The 15,639-nt window shown below is 40.0% G+C and overlaps 2 protein-coding genes across 2 annotated transcripts; one reads left to right on the top strand and one right to left on the bottom strand.

Moving 5' to 3' along the window:
* Positions 1 to 89: 89 nt before the first annotated feature.
* Positions 90 to 3,617, bottom strand: mxd3 (MAX dimerization protein 3). The gene is made up of 6 exons (XM_062425352.1): positions 3,503 to 3,617; positions 2,718 to 2,817; positions 2,143 to 2,172; positions 1,874 to 1,988; positions 1,570 to 1,735; positions 90 to 1,423 (listed from the first exon to the last, which is right to left on the bottom strand). Exons 1-6 carry the CDS (start codon positions 3,570 to 3,572, stop codon positions 1,305 to 1,307), a joined length of 600 nt encoding a protein of 199 aa, XP_062281336.1. The 5' UTR covers positions 3,573 to 3,617; the 3' UTR covers positions 90 to 1,304.
* A 1,028-nt stretch (positions 3,618 to 4,645) lies between these two features.
* On the top strand, positions 4,646 to 15,582 carry fam193b (family with sequence similarity 193 member B). The gene is made up of 10 exons (XM_062425350.1): positions 4,646 to 4,892; positions 7,185 to 7,463; positions 8,147 to 8,333; positions 10,801 to 11,019; positions 11,177 to 11,588; positions 11,718 to 11,901; positions 12,050 to 12,283; positions 12,635 to 13,703; positions 13,797 to 13,872; positions 13,976 to 15,582. Exons 1-10 carry the CDS (start codon positions 4,734 to 4,736, stop codon positions 14,070 to 14,072), a joined length of 2,916 nt encoding a protein of 971 aa, XP_062281334.1. The 5' UTR covers positions 4,646 to 4,733; the 3' UTR covers positions 14,073 to 15,582.
* Positions 15,583 to 15,639: the final 57 nt, after the last annotated feature.

Raw genomic sequence — 15,639 nt, 5'->3', positions numbered from 1 at the left:
ATCTTTAAACATGATGTGACATTACTGTTTACCAGTTCTGATGTATTCCAGGTTAAGGTCATGCAAAATGATCAGAAACCCTATTTAATATAGAAAATATTTATTCATTAAAAAAAACCTTACACCAGTACAAAATTGCTACATAATATTACTGGGCGGACAGACAGATGAATGCAGACATACTATTAAAAAAGGTAATGAAGGCATTTTGCATATACAAAAGTCAGGGCAAAATGTGCCTTGTTATTAAATATATAGCAATGAATAAGATACATACAGTACTTGTAATTCAGCTCAAATTGCATAATTACAAGTAGACATTTACCTTCCTGACTGGTGAATTAGCTGCATGCAAAATTATCACTGACAAATGCACAAGCAACGAAGTGTACAGTTGCAATGCTGAACACTTCTTAACAAAGCAGTGAATAAAATATAAGACCTGTGCAAGGACATCTTTCATGCTCTCACTTGATCGTCTTTATCACAGGCATTAAAGTCCTTGCACTAAATTTGAAACAATCGTACAAATACACCAAATTAATATTTGGCACAGTTGCGTAATTGCCAGATATAAATGTGCAAAAATGACTAGTTAATTTTTGTTCACTGTTTTCCTCTTGATATACTCACAACCCTTTTGAGACAAAACAAGTGCAATGAGTGGACGTTTTGTGCAACAGAAGAAAAATAACAAAATTCACGACTCAACTTACATAATGAGACACTTACACAAAACATAGCAGATTAATGTTTAAGTGCATGCTACACATGACATTACTGAATATAAACTTAGTCCTAAAGAGAAGCCGTATAGAGTAGACCAAATATGATTTAAGGCAAAATTCAATATAGGCATACTGTAGTAAAGAATAAGTTAAAGAGTTTTCTATTTAAAAAAAGCCCTTATTTGGATAAAAGCCCTTAAAAGGCAAATGAATAGAATTGCTTGAATTACGTAAAGTTACAGACAACTCATGGCTTTGGAAAATGTTTCCATCAATTGTTAATGCCAAAAAAATACACTCTCAATGATACATCCATCCCAGCCCAGTGATTTTAACTGCTATTCAGTGCAAAGTGGAAACAGCTCATTCATAACCAACATTATCCTTTAGCTTGTAGTCAAACATTGTGAAAAGAGAATGTCAAAAAGGTACTCCTTCTGTCAAAACTTGTGTTCAGTTGTACAGTAACATCTTCCTCCATTCTCCTTCGTCCTCTGTTTGCTTGTTTTTGGAATGTTTTCTCTTCTTCCTCCTTACCTAGTAATATTAAACCAGTTACCATGGGGTTTACTGCTGTCATAGCCAGGCTTTGTCCATACTTGAGTAACAGTGGTCTGCCTCAGTGTGCGTAATGCTCAGTCCATCAGAGTCCACACAATCAAACACGATGCTTTCCACATCAACCTCCACATCCTCTGTAAAGATCAAAAGGTTAAAACCATTAGCAGAAGGAAACGGGAAAAACCCCAAAATCACAAAAATTAACCAACAAGTGTAGTTGATACCAAGATAGCTTCAAACTTATTATTTTATTATTACTGCAACTGGAGGCCTGACTTACCTCTGTCGGAGTCCGACCTCTCAGAGGACATGGTCGACCCCTGACTGTCGTTCCTCATCCTCTCCGTGCCTCTCTGCAGCTGCTCCAGCCGAACCTGCAGCTCTCTCTGCTCCCAGCGCAGGCGGCCTTTCTGCTGCTCTGCACGCTCATCCTGCTCCTGCAGCTTCTGAGATGAGAAAGCAGAAAGAGAGAACCAAAACCTTAGACACAACAAAGACAGGATAAGGATCTGATCAGTGAGCAACATGAGTAAATGCACAGTTATCAAGCCCCTAACTCTTTATATCTGGTGGCTTGTGCCTACCTTTATGTGAAGCTGGGCTCGTCTCAGGAGGTTGAGGGTGGTGTTTCTCATTGAGTCAGACGACAGAGGAACTTGCTTCTTGAGCTGCTCCAGACAGTACCTCAGCTGAGCTCGTCTACAAAGCACAACAAGCAACAACTGATGCTGTTAAACCATACAAGTGCAAACAAAGTGTTTAATATACTGTAATTGTTCTCAATGTCACTAAAAATGCTGCTCTATTATTCCACAACTCCATTCGATAACAACTTAAAGAAAACATGAATTACCTGTTTTTTTCCAACTCGTTGTGAACTGACCTGTAATTAGAGTAAAAGAGAGTTTGGTGAGCTTGATATACATATTCATGATGATGGCTAATGCACTGTAATCACAACTGTGACATATTTGGGTTTAGAAGGGGGATTTATCAAAAATGTAATTAGGACTGCCACTAACGATCATTTTCACTATCAATTAGTCTGTCAATCATTCTCTTGATTAATCAATTAGCTGTTTGGGCCATAAAATGTCAGAAAATGGTTAAAAATTTGATCATCGTTTCCCACAGCCCAAGGCAAAGTACTCAAATGTCTTGTTTACAACCCCAAAGATATTCAGTTAACTGTCATAGAGGACTAAAAACACCAGAAATAAATCAATTGTGAGAGCCGGAAATCTGAGAATTTTGGGTGTTTTTCTTAAGAAATTATCCAAAATGTTTAATTGATTATAAACATTGTTGACACTAAAGTTTTATTGGTTGACAACTAACCAATTAATGGCCAACTGTTGCAGCTCTAAGTGAAAGTCAAAGTTCCAAACCACACCCTTTTGTCAGTTGTGTCTTATGCAATGTATTCACCTATTGCCACCAGGAGATAGCTTTTTGCTCTTCTGTTTGCTTCTTTTATCGGAGAAACCTGGACTGAGAGGCAGCACTGAAGCATAGCCGTGTTCTGCTTCTGTGCAAGAAAAAAAGCAACATCACAGCATGTTACAGGGAATAACGGGCTAAATCACAACAAAAACCAAAGTCAGCAATGTTAAACAAGAAACTTCCCTATTATTAGCATTAGTGAATCCTTGTGCTACAAATGAACATTTATCATCTGCCTGATGAGTAAACATCATCAGCGTTGATGTGCAACGACGAGGACAAAACCAGTGGAGTGCTGTCATCAGCATCATCAGCTGGACGTTTTGTTTTTGGTTTTGGCGCCATCACACAACCTATTCACTGTTATAAAACTAGACTCTGAAGCCTCACAAAGAGAAAACACCTAATGCGATGTCGACAGTGCGTTAACATTAAATAAAACTTGTAGTATTCCCTTTTACTGCGTCCCTCTCGTTCACTTTGATGAGCGCTCAGTGCCGCTCGGATTCATTTTGAAATTGGAGCAGATTGGCGCCTTTGAGTACAATGATGCGACCGATATATAGGTCACTGAGTCAAATGGGAAAGGTCGCTTAAAACAACCTCCTAGCAGATATTTCGATGATTTGTTCGACCAATTGCGCTGCATAATGTGTTTGTACTATATTCTGCATGCATATTTACAGTCGCTTCATTATGCATTTTGTTGTTTTAGCAATAACCAACTTCCTCCCCCTTGTGTAGACTGACAGTTGTCATAAAACACTCACCTCGCTCTCTTCTTTCCAGAAACTCAGCAGCCCGAAGAAGCACTTGGATGTTGCAAATAGTCCCCTCCATTTTCAATGTTTTGTTGATATAGAAAAAAAACCTGCGGGCAACAGCCTACTGTGGTACAAACGCCAGTAAGGTTAGCTCCAAGTAGAGATGAAGCTGTGTCAGTCCGTCTGTGCTGCTACGTCCCCACGCTGCCTTCACTGCCTCTGCTGAAAATCGGACATCTGAATTGTCTCACATAAATACAGTCCCGGCGCGTATTTGGTTGTGCATAAATAATAACAAAATGTGCTGGTTTATTTCAGTAATACGGAGTAATTGTATGGATCGCACATTTTACCCATATATGTGTGTGTGATAATTACGCCTACTATTGCATATTTAACAGCCGGCTATTTGTGCTAAATACCCGAGTATAATATGTAAGACAGTAGGCTTTTTTATTATTTATTTATTTTTTTTTTACTTTTGTTTACAAAATATAACCTAAAAATAGTAACGTAAACATAAGATGACGGAAAAGACCGTGTTTTATGTTGTATCTTTAGGGTGCATTTAGGCCATAACATGGATCCATAACTTATTGTTACAACATTTCATTCAGCATTTGAAGACATCGAGAAACAACGTAAAAACGTCATCGTCGTGCCTCCTCGTCTCCCCTTTCACTTCGCCCTATTTTCAAGTATTTATTATATGTTTATATAATAATATACTATACGACAAAAACATGTTAATTTCAGCTCCATATATTTGTCTATTTTTTATTTATTTATTTTATTTACTTTATAGACTCAGTATAAAAGTATGCTATCACATATATGGGGTGCATACGATCTAATTAGGATAAAATGTTATGCTAAATATATATGCTGAAACCGTCATGTGAAGAGCTAGTGTACAGGAGGGCATGTTTAATTGTCTTTTATTGCTTATAATTTAAAAAGTGGGAGGAGAAGTTTGCCCTCACTAAACATGGCGCCGCTAGCTTCGTCGTATGAGTGGACTGCAGTTGTATTCTCCGCATGGAAGTGAAGCCTCTTTGCCAGCAGTATCTTTAACCTATGAACTCCTGAGTGTGCCAGTCCTCCGCCATATTGACTGTTGTCTTGACTGGAGAGGAGATAGAGAACATTTTGAGGTCCGAGAAGAAACGAAAGTGTGCTCTTTAAATAACCGAAACTGGTGCAAACTTGGCCAAAGCGTTTTACAAACACCGTCGTGATGGCAAGGAAGAAAAGCAAGCAGCAAGGCGTCGCCCAGAAGGAGCTGGTGCCCGGACAGCAGACTGTACCGAAGAGCCCAGTCTCTCCCGGCGATGCAGCCGGCGGTGGCGGCGGAGATGCTGGGCTGGATAGGCTGGCCACCACCAGGGCGAACCAGGTAAGCTAGCAGTAACCCAGTCGCTGTGTTTAAAATTGGCCACCTAGCCTCTCTCCTCTAAACCAAACACCCTCCATCGTGCTTGCATTTATTTACTGCAGCCTGCAGAAGACATGCACCAGATGGCTGGTTGAAAGCTATTTTAGTCTTAATAGTCGTGGATGCAGAGCTTTCCCGTCGTTTGACATGTAATTAAATAAATAATGCGTTTGAACTTAGCTAGAAGAGCCGCCCCCAACAGTGAGGCTTTGAGGCGGTGTGAGCTAGCATTGCAGCCCATCTCCTCCGCCTGGACAGGTGACATTGTGCCGCGGACAGGTCGTCCCATTTCAAGCGTTTACAACTCTTCATCCGCCCAGCTAATGTTAGCTCGGAGGCTAGCCGTGCTGCAAACGTGCTTACTACCGACACTCACAGCAGCGGGGGCCAACCAGCTACTAGCTCATCCGCTACTTAGCTCAAAGACAGCGGCTTCATTAAACACTGTAGCTGACACTACACTTGCATGTTGTTATTTATTCGATTCCTATCACACTTTGGATATTGTATTTGTTTTGGCTCCACTGCACTCTTGCTATCGAAAGGTGTCTTGAAGCAAATGTCATAAGTTTCAATGCATGCAGTGATCAGCTAATGATGCTAAATCGGTCATACAAAGTTGAGGGTCACCACTTACCTTTAAAAAAGTGAAGCTGGCATGTTGCAAGCAGGCTGGACAATCAAGTCAACCTTTCGAGTGACCTCTGAGCCTTGCAACCTAACTGATTGCTGCTTGCATTGATCAATTACACTTGATCCCACGTGTGTACGATGCGTGCCTTGACATGTGTCATAATATTTACTTTTTTGGGAGAATGCTGATGAGTCCTTTTGAATACCCTGGTCATCACACATTTAACATGTATCAGTATGTGTCTATGTTTATATACAATTACATCAAAAAAAACACAGGGAGATCTATCTCTGTCGGTGTATTTTTTTTCACCAAGGTAAGACTGATGCAGTCTAATACACCAGGCCTATAAGAGATCCTACCATAGTATATGTTGTTCTGTATAATATTATATAATGTGTATAATGTTTTCCGACATTTAAAACCTGCATTCTTCACTACATTGTTAGTCTTTGGAATCATTTTTATATGAAGCAACATGAGGCCATCCCTGGTGGAAACAGAGTTTTGTCTTACTCTGTTTTTTTCATTTTGTTTTATTGTAGGAGTTATTATCATTATCATTATTGTCAGTATCTTTTTCTTTTGAATATGGCTTGGCAGTGCATCATTTGAATGTATTGTTTTATGGACAGTATATTGATATTAAATTCATATGAAACTAGACAGCATCTTAGATTTTGTAATATTGCGATTTGGCATGGAAGCTTTCTTTTCCTGATTTTAAAGGCTGCATTACAGTTGACTGGTCTGATTTTCTGAATTCACCAGGCTACCGTAGTTGTTCTATTATTTGCCTTCTATTGTTTATTTTTACTACTACTACTACTACTACTGCTACTACTACTACTACTACTACAGGTGATTGTTTATTTAATCAATTTGTAAATATTTTGTGAAAGCACCAATAGTCATCCCTACAATATTAATAGTAATATCCTGATATTTTATTTTGTCCATATCATTCAGACCTTCTTTTGATGTTGAGAGAGTTCAGTGTGAGTAAGGGGTGATCTGGGGGTGCTTGGTGGTTGTGATGGAAGCTGGATTTTGGGTATTGTTAAGCATTAATGCATTTTGTATGTTGATGTTGTGTTTTTTTGTGTGGACCCCAGAAATAGTAGTTGCTACCCGGTAGCAACTAATGGGGATCCAATCAAACAAATAAAGCGAGGTATTGCTGTGGCACTGAAAACTGAATCAGTGTCCTGCTGCGACCAAATTGATTTAACTAATGGTGGAAATGTTTTAAATAGTGTTGACAAAGAAACTGTATCTAATGTGATTTTTATTTGTTTTTGTTAAAGTTGTCATATAGAGGTGTTGTTTCAACTTCATAGCTGCATATTCTGAATTCTGCAATGATTTATTGCAGGACAACTGATGGTATATTTACACACAAATTCAAATTATATTAATGGTAGATTAGATTATAATTGTGGTATCAGACATTTGTTGGGTTTGTCAGGTATTTTAAAAATCCTTATTCGACACATTTGACTTGCTAGATCCTATTTTCTTTGCAGTAATAACCAACACAATGATGTATCACAGTTCACGGTTCTGCTGGTAATCATATGATAGTACTTGACCTCTTCATCCTCTCGCTTTCCACCTAGCCTATGCACACCTGCTGCCTCTTGTGCCATCGTGAATTTAAAGACTGGGGGGCAAACTCCATGAACGGACTCCCAGGGGGCCATGGGACCAAGCTGGCTGATGCCGTGCCTGCCCTCTCCCAGGCCTTATTGCGGGAGGCGCCAGGGCGTAAGCTTGCTGATGCGGTGCCCTCGCTGTCTCAGTCCCTGCTGGGTGAGGTGCCTCTGTGGATCTGTCAGAGCTGCTGCAAGACTGTGGAAGAGGAGGAGAGACGGAGCACCCAGGAGCAGGCGACGCCGGTAAATAAAAGGGGACTGATTTGGGTCATATGTCTAGATCCTTATTACAACTTCTTTTTACTATTTCTTAGTTAAATTGTGTTCATTTCTATCGACTGAAGCAATCTCATTTTTATTCAGCATGCAGGGCAATGCATTAGCATGTGCTTACTCACTAAATAAATGTCTGTCTGTTTTAAATGTCACCTTGGATTTAATAAGTTTAAAGATGTAGTGTGTTTTCTATTCAGGAGTAACTTGCTTTGTATTTCTGTGTGGGATATATAAGGCAACTGCAGTTATTTTCCTTGTCTTTCTAATTTGTTTTTACAGAAATACTTTACATGTAATGCAAATTTTGAAGACTTACCTTACCATCATACACTGTGTTTATGATGTTTTGTTGATTCTTGGCTTCAGTCAAATGTTCAAAATAGCAACAACAAAAAAAGAAACCGAGGGAAAGATGTTGCACAGTCCCCTGCAGTGTTTTAAAATTATTTGTCTTTTCATATCAGATTGATTAAAACATTTGTAAGACGTTTTCCCTCGTCTTGTCACACTGTATTAATGTGTTACCAAGATTACAAGGTAATGCTGTTAATTACTCGGCATTGCTAGTGTCAGTATGTAAGCTGGTCTGTAGTCAACAGCCCCATGATTAACCTGGGTGATTGTGTGTGTTTTTTTTTCTTTTTGTTCAGGTACCATTGTCACACTCATCCTCCTGTAAGTCCCAGAGCTGTGGGAACGGTTACCCGGAGCAAAGTACGGTGGATTGGGACCCGAGTTCCTTCCTGTCAGCCCACAAACTGTCAGGCCTCTGGAACTCACCTCACACCAACGGAGGCGAACACTGCAGCCACAACACTTCTTCACTCTCACAACAAGGTCTGTCATCGCAGGGTAAAAGCTCTGCAGAGCATTTCGCTGAAAACATCACAAACCTAAATTTCAGGCTGTGTTGCGAGTTTCAGTTTTATGTGGAAATCTCTTTTATCAGTTGTAAGTTTCAGTTTTGTGAAATGGCCACAACTTTGGTTGGAATCAGTGTCCCATAGCTGGCTGTCAGCGTAATTACTTAACAATATGTGTATGATACATTTTTGGTCACTTTGCTTAGGTGTTAAGTCTGCTTTGTCTTAGAAGAACAAAGAGGTATCTTCTAAAAGCTTCAAGTGCTCTACTTTCTACAGTCCTTAGAGCTTAGCATTGAGAAAGATGGGATAAGGTTTTAATATGAGCTTTGTATTGTGGAGATATGTTTAAAAATAAAAAATCTGCCAAGAATGAAGTGAGATATTTTATCTCCAAGGTAGATGGTACAGTTGGCGGCACCTCAATATTTCACATATTTGAGCGACTTTAAATACAATTTAATTAGGGAATTAGGGGGGGGGGGGGGGGGGGGTTACAGCAAAACAGGCAGTTTAGTGCTTAAGTGTTATGAATGTTTCTGAAAACATTTACACGGACCCTTACAATATATATAATTTCTACCCAAAACTCCTTTACAACAGAGCTACTCATTTCTTGCATGTCTGAACATGCAGTTCTCTAATACAATGAAGACTCAAAAGCTTTATTGGGGCGGTGAAAAGGAATGGACTCATGGCTCAGTGTGATGTGTCTTTGAAAGTTCCTCTTTTAAAGGTTTTATGATCAGAGTGTATACAGTATAGAAGGAAAAGCTACACTGTAAAAGAACAAATTCTAATTTTTAAACCCACTCAACTGTGAAATGTGAATAATACACAACAATAACAGATGTGCCATGTGTAATTTTACAGTAATGCATGGAAAAAACTAACCTGACGCACCACATAGTTTGTTACACAGAACCACCTAGGTTGTTCATGGAAACTGTTTGGAAAAGAGCAGGCCCTTTCAAAAAGTACTTGGTTGACGATTGGATGATCCATCTGTCTATCACTGTCAATAACCTTCTTACCTTGTGAGGTATCTGGACTCACAAGATCACGCAAGAATCCTCATAGGATGCCGATTGGTCTGAACCACTGGTGAACACAAGTGCATAACTTGAAGCCTGACAATGAATTCTCATGAGATGTCGTGATCTCGCGAATCCAGTTGCCTCGCAGGATACTGTGTCTTGAGGGGAAATGGGGTAAATAAGCAGTTGTGTACAAGTTATGTCATGAAAAGATAAAAATATTTCTGCAAAATCACATTACACATCAGTGTAACAAGTGTCAACGCTTCAACGTACAAAGGATCTGGACCAATAGTCCAGTGTTAGAAAACTGGGGATTTCCTGAGTTTTACAGATCTAACATACTGTCACAGTGACAGCAATACCTGAACTCTACAATTTAACAAATGAAAATGGAAACAAAGTCCTGACTGTTGCTATAAAAGATCTTAATTGTGATCCTATTTGGATTTCTTAATACAGTAAGAGTAATTGTGGAAATCAAAAACTGAGTTGGATTTAGTTGCATCAAAAATTGTTTTGTAATCATATCATAGCACTTTGAATTATAAACTAAGGTTATACAGCTATGAGCCGGGTTTTTTTAATCGTCTACCTGTTCAGAATTCCTTGGCTTTACTTCATAGACGTGACATGGTGCATAACTGTGGTTGCATTTCAAGTTCAGCAAATACTCAAATGTGTCATCTTGTTAAAATGCATTTGAGCTAGGATAAATGCACTTAGTCAAATGTTGATGTGTTTTCACTGAGTCAATGGGCAACATTCAAGAAATTTCATTTTAAATTGTGTACAGTGCTGACTAAAATTGTTGTTCAACTGTGAATTAAGCTGATGCACAATGATGAGCTACTAAATATACTTAATTAGATATCATAGCAACATTTTAAGTGGGCATACATTTACAGGGGACTTGTATCAGCTTCTGTTGGTTTGCAGGTTTGCAAATATGTGAGTTAAATAATACAAATATTGCTGTACTACTGTTTCATTGATGTTTTGTTTAGAAGTGGGGAGTTTAAATTCATTTGAAATTCAAGCTGAGGTGATAAATCGCTTGATGTGAAGTATTTCATTTTCAAAGGGTACCTCTGATAAAAAAGAGAGCAAAAAAGTTGTCCCTCAAGACTGAAAAAAGGTTTCTTTCTCAAAGCAGTGAGAAATAATCCTCATTGGTCATATAAACATGCCTTAAAGAGCAGGGAATTATATTTTATATAAACTACAGTCCAAATTCAGAAAATTCCAGTTGCCACACTAAATTTGTATGTTTTATATGAGACATCTTGAAGACAACACAACAAATGAAATGGTGGTCACTGTGGTTACATAGGTATATTTTCTAAACCAAAAGGTTTGGTTGCAGTAAAAATGTGAACACTATTTTATTTTTTTTATCTCCAGGTATAACAGCAGGATCAGCCTGTCATGATAAAAGAGGACTTCACGAAGCGCCGGGGAAATCTGCTAAAACGTCGGGGACCAAGGTGTGTCCTTACAGTCACCCATCATCCCAGAATTCCAGTGGGTCCTCTGCTGGGAACCCCCTGTCTACCTCAGCAGACCTTTGTAAGACCACTCCCAAGCACTTCAAGACCATGTGCCGTCGACCAACACCACCAGGTGATTCTTCACAGGGTTCAATACCTTTTTATTCAATCTGAATCCGATCTTTCAGACCCCTTATTGAATTTAAGCTTAGATCTAAACATGGTTAGATAGAAAGAACTGAATATTTGTGATCCTAAACACATTTTTATATATGTTTTCCTTTGTCCAGGTGAAGCCTTCCACCCCAGTGACCACCATCAACATACAGACTTGTCGGTACCCCCCAATAGTCCCACTGGCCTGTCTTCCCAGCATTCCTCCCTCCTGCCCCCAAAGCCTAGCTCTGGGCAGCACAGTCATGTAACCTCTTCCTCTGCCACTGGTGTTGCAGCCCACGCTCCCTTTTCCCCGCTGGTACCAAACCTCCACGGCCCAACAGCGAAACTCACCTCTCCCAGTCCAGACAGCCCAACATCTGTTCATAAGCCCAGCCCGTGCAAAAACGCCCACATTCCTGCCGTGAACACGCAACACAGCAAACTGGGCACGTCTATCATAGGCTGTAACCACCCTTGTAATGGACACAGTGGTGGAACAGTGGCCACTTCAAATGTAGGCCATATGACAGCTGGGGCCTGCAGGTTAGTTTTGATATCTGAACAATGCTTGTTTGGAGTGTGTGGAGTTGACAACTTGCTTCTGTAGCTGTGTTGATGCAGGATACAAATGCCCTCTCAGAGTCTAATATCAGTCCTTTTTTTCTTTTGTAGGGACCAGGCATGTAAGGGGCACAAAATGACTAACGGGACGTTGTGCCATCCTCCATCTGAACTGGAGGAGGGGGAAGATGAAGACAGCAGCTCTGAGAGGAGCTCCTGCGCCTCGTCTTCCACCAACCAGAAGGACGGGAAGTACTGCGACTGCTGCTACTGCGAGTTCTTTGGACACAATGCGGTACATTGGAACTTCTTTGTTGCTATCATCTTTTGGAGTAGTTATTAAGTTTTTCCTTTGCATATTCCCTATTTGTAAAACATGTATAAAAACTTGTTTTATGAAAAGGTTTCAGTATTGTAATATTTGCTATTAATATTGGTCACAGCCTCCAGCGGCACCAACTAGTCGTAACTACGCCGAGATCCGAGAGAAGCTCCGCTCGCGCCTCACCCGACGTAAAGAGGAGCTGCCTCCGCGTCCGGACTCAGAACTGACAGTAGCTGGTGCCATTGACAACCGGGATGTAGATGAATTGCTGGACTTCATAAACAGTTCTGAGCCCAAACCTGTTAACAGTGCCAAGGCTGCCAAAAGAGCACGACACAAACAAAAGAAGAAGGTAACATAACTTTAAAAACGTTTGATGTATAGGGATGAATATAATTTTTGGAACCTAGTTTTGAGTATCGATACCAAAACGATTTACCCTGAGACATTTCAGTATGTATTCTTTTATAACTCTAACTTTTCTCTTTAACAAGACATTGTTCCCAAATGTTAAATGTCGTCCAACCACAAGCAGAACTTTGCCTAAGTAAGATAGTAAGCAAAAAGTAAACAAATGATGAATCTGACCAAACATTGGATGTTTTCAAAACTTGGTGCCATGGACACATTTCAGTCAGTATAAGAAAAGTATATTAATGTATTATCACATTTTGTGACCATGCCTGTATTGTGTCTATTCCAGGAAAAAGCTCAGCAGGGCAACATGGGTGCTGCAGGCAGTGACCCCCACTCCAATCCATCTGAGCCTGTTGACGAGCCCATCCCTGACGGTTCTGAAGCCAGTCGGTTGCTGGATTGGCCTCAGCTGGAGCTTGAGCGCGTCAACAGTTTTCTCACCAGTCGGCTTGAAGAGATTAAGAACACCATCAAAGACTCGATCCGGGCCTCGTTTAGCATGTACGACCTCAATCTGGATGTCAACGACTTCCCAAAGAAGGCAGCCACATTGGAGGGCAACCATTTACTGTCCCATCTCAATGGTTCCTCTGACCTGCAGCAGATAGACCTTGACCTCGCTCCTCTTTCACTGGACACCTTTAAGAGCCACCTCGACCTGGTTAATGGATGGGAGGACACAACCACTGTCTCATCCCCTAATACCACCACCACAGCATCAGGAGTCACTGCTGGGGCCAAGGATATCCAGCGATTGCACACTACCCCTAGTCTCTCAAAGCTCATAAGAGTCCGGTCCCCAGAAAGATGCATTTCAACTGGATCTGACAGTTTGTCACATGTGCCAGCCCAAGCAACATCTAAATCAAAGGAGGACATCCCTGATCCCAAGAACACCGTACTTGGAAACGGCGGTACAAAGTCAAAGAAGAATAAAAAGCAGCAGCAGCAAAGACAGGAGCAGCCTGTGTCGGAGCACAATTCCAACAAACCTACCAAAGCTGCCTCCGGGAATGAAACACAGAAAACCAATGAGTCTAAGGCGGCTGAAATAGGTTCTAACGGCTCAAAAGCTGGGAGCAAACAGCCTCATCACACTGCAGACAACCAGAGAAATGGTCCTAAGAAAGCTGAGGAGGGCAGATCGTCCAGAAATGCAGCCAATGGAGCAAATGGTGGCCTCTCGAATGCACAAAGGGGGAAAGGTGACACAGACATGCGGGGAGGTCGGTCCGAGCAGGATTCAGAAAGCAAAGCTCACCCCACCATTTCAGCGTATGGACAGCAACAGCCGCAATCCAAGGGAAAAAATAAGAAGAACAAGAACAAAGGCGAGAAATCCAGCACTGCTATCGGTACGGGAAACTACAGATAATTACAACACTGTTCATGTTTGTAATTGTTGAATCTTTCCATCTAATTTTTCATCTCTTTTTTTAATTCCTTAGATGATGTATTTCTACCTAAAGATGTGGATCCCACAGAAATGGATGAGATTGATCGTGAAGTAGAATACTTCAAAAGGTGGGGTCAATACAGCGGTGTGACAAAACACTCTATTCACTCCATTACGTTGATTAATATTAACTATGTCACTCCTCTTGTCTGTCTTTCTGTGTTTTTCTAGGTTTTGCCTTGATTCTGCAAAACAGACTCGCCAGAAGGTAGCAGTGAATTGGTCCAACTTCAGCCTCAAAAAGGTTCCTTCCAATGCAGCTCAATAACTCGGATGAGTGCCAGAAAAAAAAAAACTTCACACCACAAACTCTCTCAATAGAGCCCTATTTGGCCTGAGGCCTTCTCTCATTCCCTGTTTTCTTCTCTTCCTTACTAAGCCAAGGGACCCTGGTTCATAATCATACTCTCCATTCAGAAGACTGAAACATAACTTGTGGCTAACAAGCCAGGGATCACTCTCAAGGCCGACTCTACCCTTTGCTTTTATTGCTGTTCACTAAATGAAAGATGCAAAATGGAAAAAAGTGTTAAATCCACGGCATCCATGTGCTTATGTATGTAGTATGTAAACAATAAAATAAATGTTTTTATCACAAATCTGACATTTTAACGTTGTTAAACTTCTGAATTCCAGTCAGTTAAATTTGGTGCTCCAAAGATACTGTTCATCAGTCATTATATTCTGCATTGCTAGTTTCCTGCCCACTACACCTGTCTCACTAGACACTAGAGATTGTTCATCATATACTGTCCATAGTCTGTCAACAATGTTTTATTTTTTTAATTTTTTTAAAAACAACTGAATTGGTATACTTTCCTCAATTTAATCATAATCAGTAATCAATTGAGAATCAGTGTTAGACATGAAATGACAAACACTTGATGACCTACTTACAACACCATTATATTTTGTGTGAAATTATGTTAAAAAACCAATACATGAATGTACACCAACAACAAATATTAATTTTCTGTGTAAAACACTCACAATATGCACCTACAAATGTAAGTTCAATGAAGTACCCATACAAACACATCATTCTAATAGAACTGAAAACTCAATACTGCCTTCCAATTCTGTATTGGGAAAACTTTAATGTGTCTGTTGCTTCAGTGTCAATCATCCCTTGGTGTTAATCTTGAACAATTCTCTATTTTATAGTGTTATCCAATATAGGTCTATAATCCAAAGCCTTGTCAACACTCTGCCATCTGTTGTCCAGTTGAAGAAAGTCCTTTACTACAGTCTCCCTACTCTTAAACTGTTATTTTAACCCCTATATCTCAGCAGTGACAGGTACACCAGTGTGCAATGTTCATTTTAACGTTTGAACCATCACATTGTTTGACAGAGTTAATTTAAATGCTTGTACATATTGAGTGATTATTTTGGGCCCTTTTGAGCCTTTGTCATGCGTTTCTGGGGGTTGTGTGTGAGATATATTTTCAAACCATACTACTCTTCTTTTTTCCCCTTTCATGTACTGTGACTTTGGTGGCACCCTCCACTTCAGCTAGCCTATCTGAAGTCCACATCTTGATAATCTTTTAATGAGAACTATCACTCAAGAGTTGATTGCTTTGGGACACAGGCCTTGGGATTTACACCAATAACCATGTTTTAGCTGATGGCTTTCATTGAAATGGATGATTTATTTCCTGAATCTGTGCTGACATTTTGTTTTCATATAACATCTCTGATGCTCTCCAGGTTATATTCAGTTAGAGAAGATTATCTTAATGTTTCGAATGTAGATTTATACTATACCAATAATGCCAAGTGTATGTTGGCTTGTTTCTTTTTTTAAAAATTCACTTTTGATACTGTGAAAA

The sequence above is a fragment of the Scomber scombrus genome, chromosome 9 (genome assembly GCF_963691925.1).
Source record: "Scomber scombrus chromosome 9, fScoSco1.1, whole genome shotgun sequence".
NCBI classification, from domain to species: domain Eukaryota; kingdom Metazoa; phylum Chordata; class Actinopteri; order Scombriformes; family Scombridae; genus Scomber; species Scomber scombrus.
The sequence above is the reverse complement of the archived record's forward strand: the minus strand, read 5'-3'. Positions and strand labels throughout refer to the sequence as shown.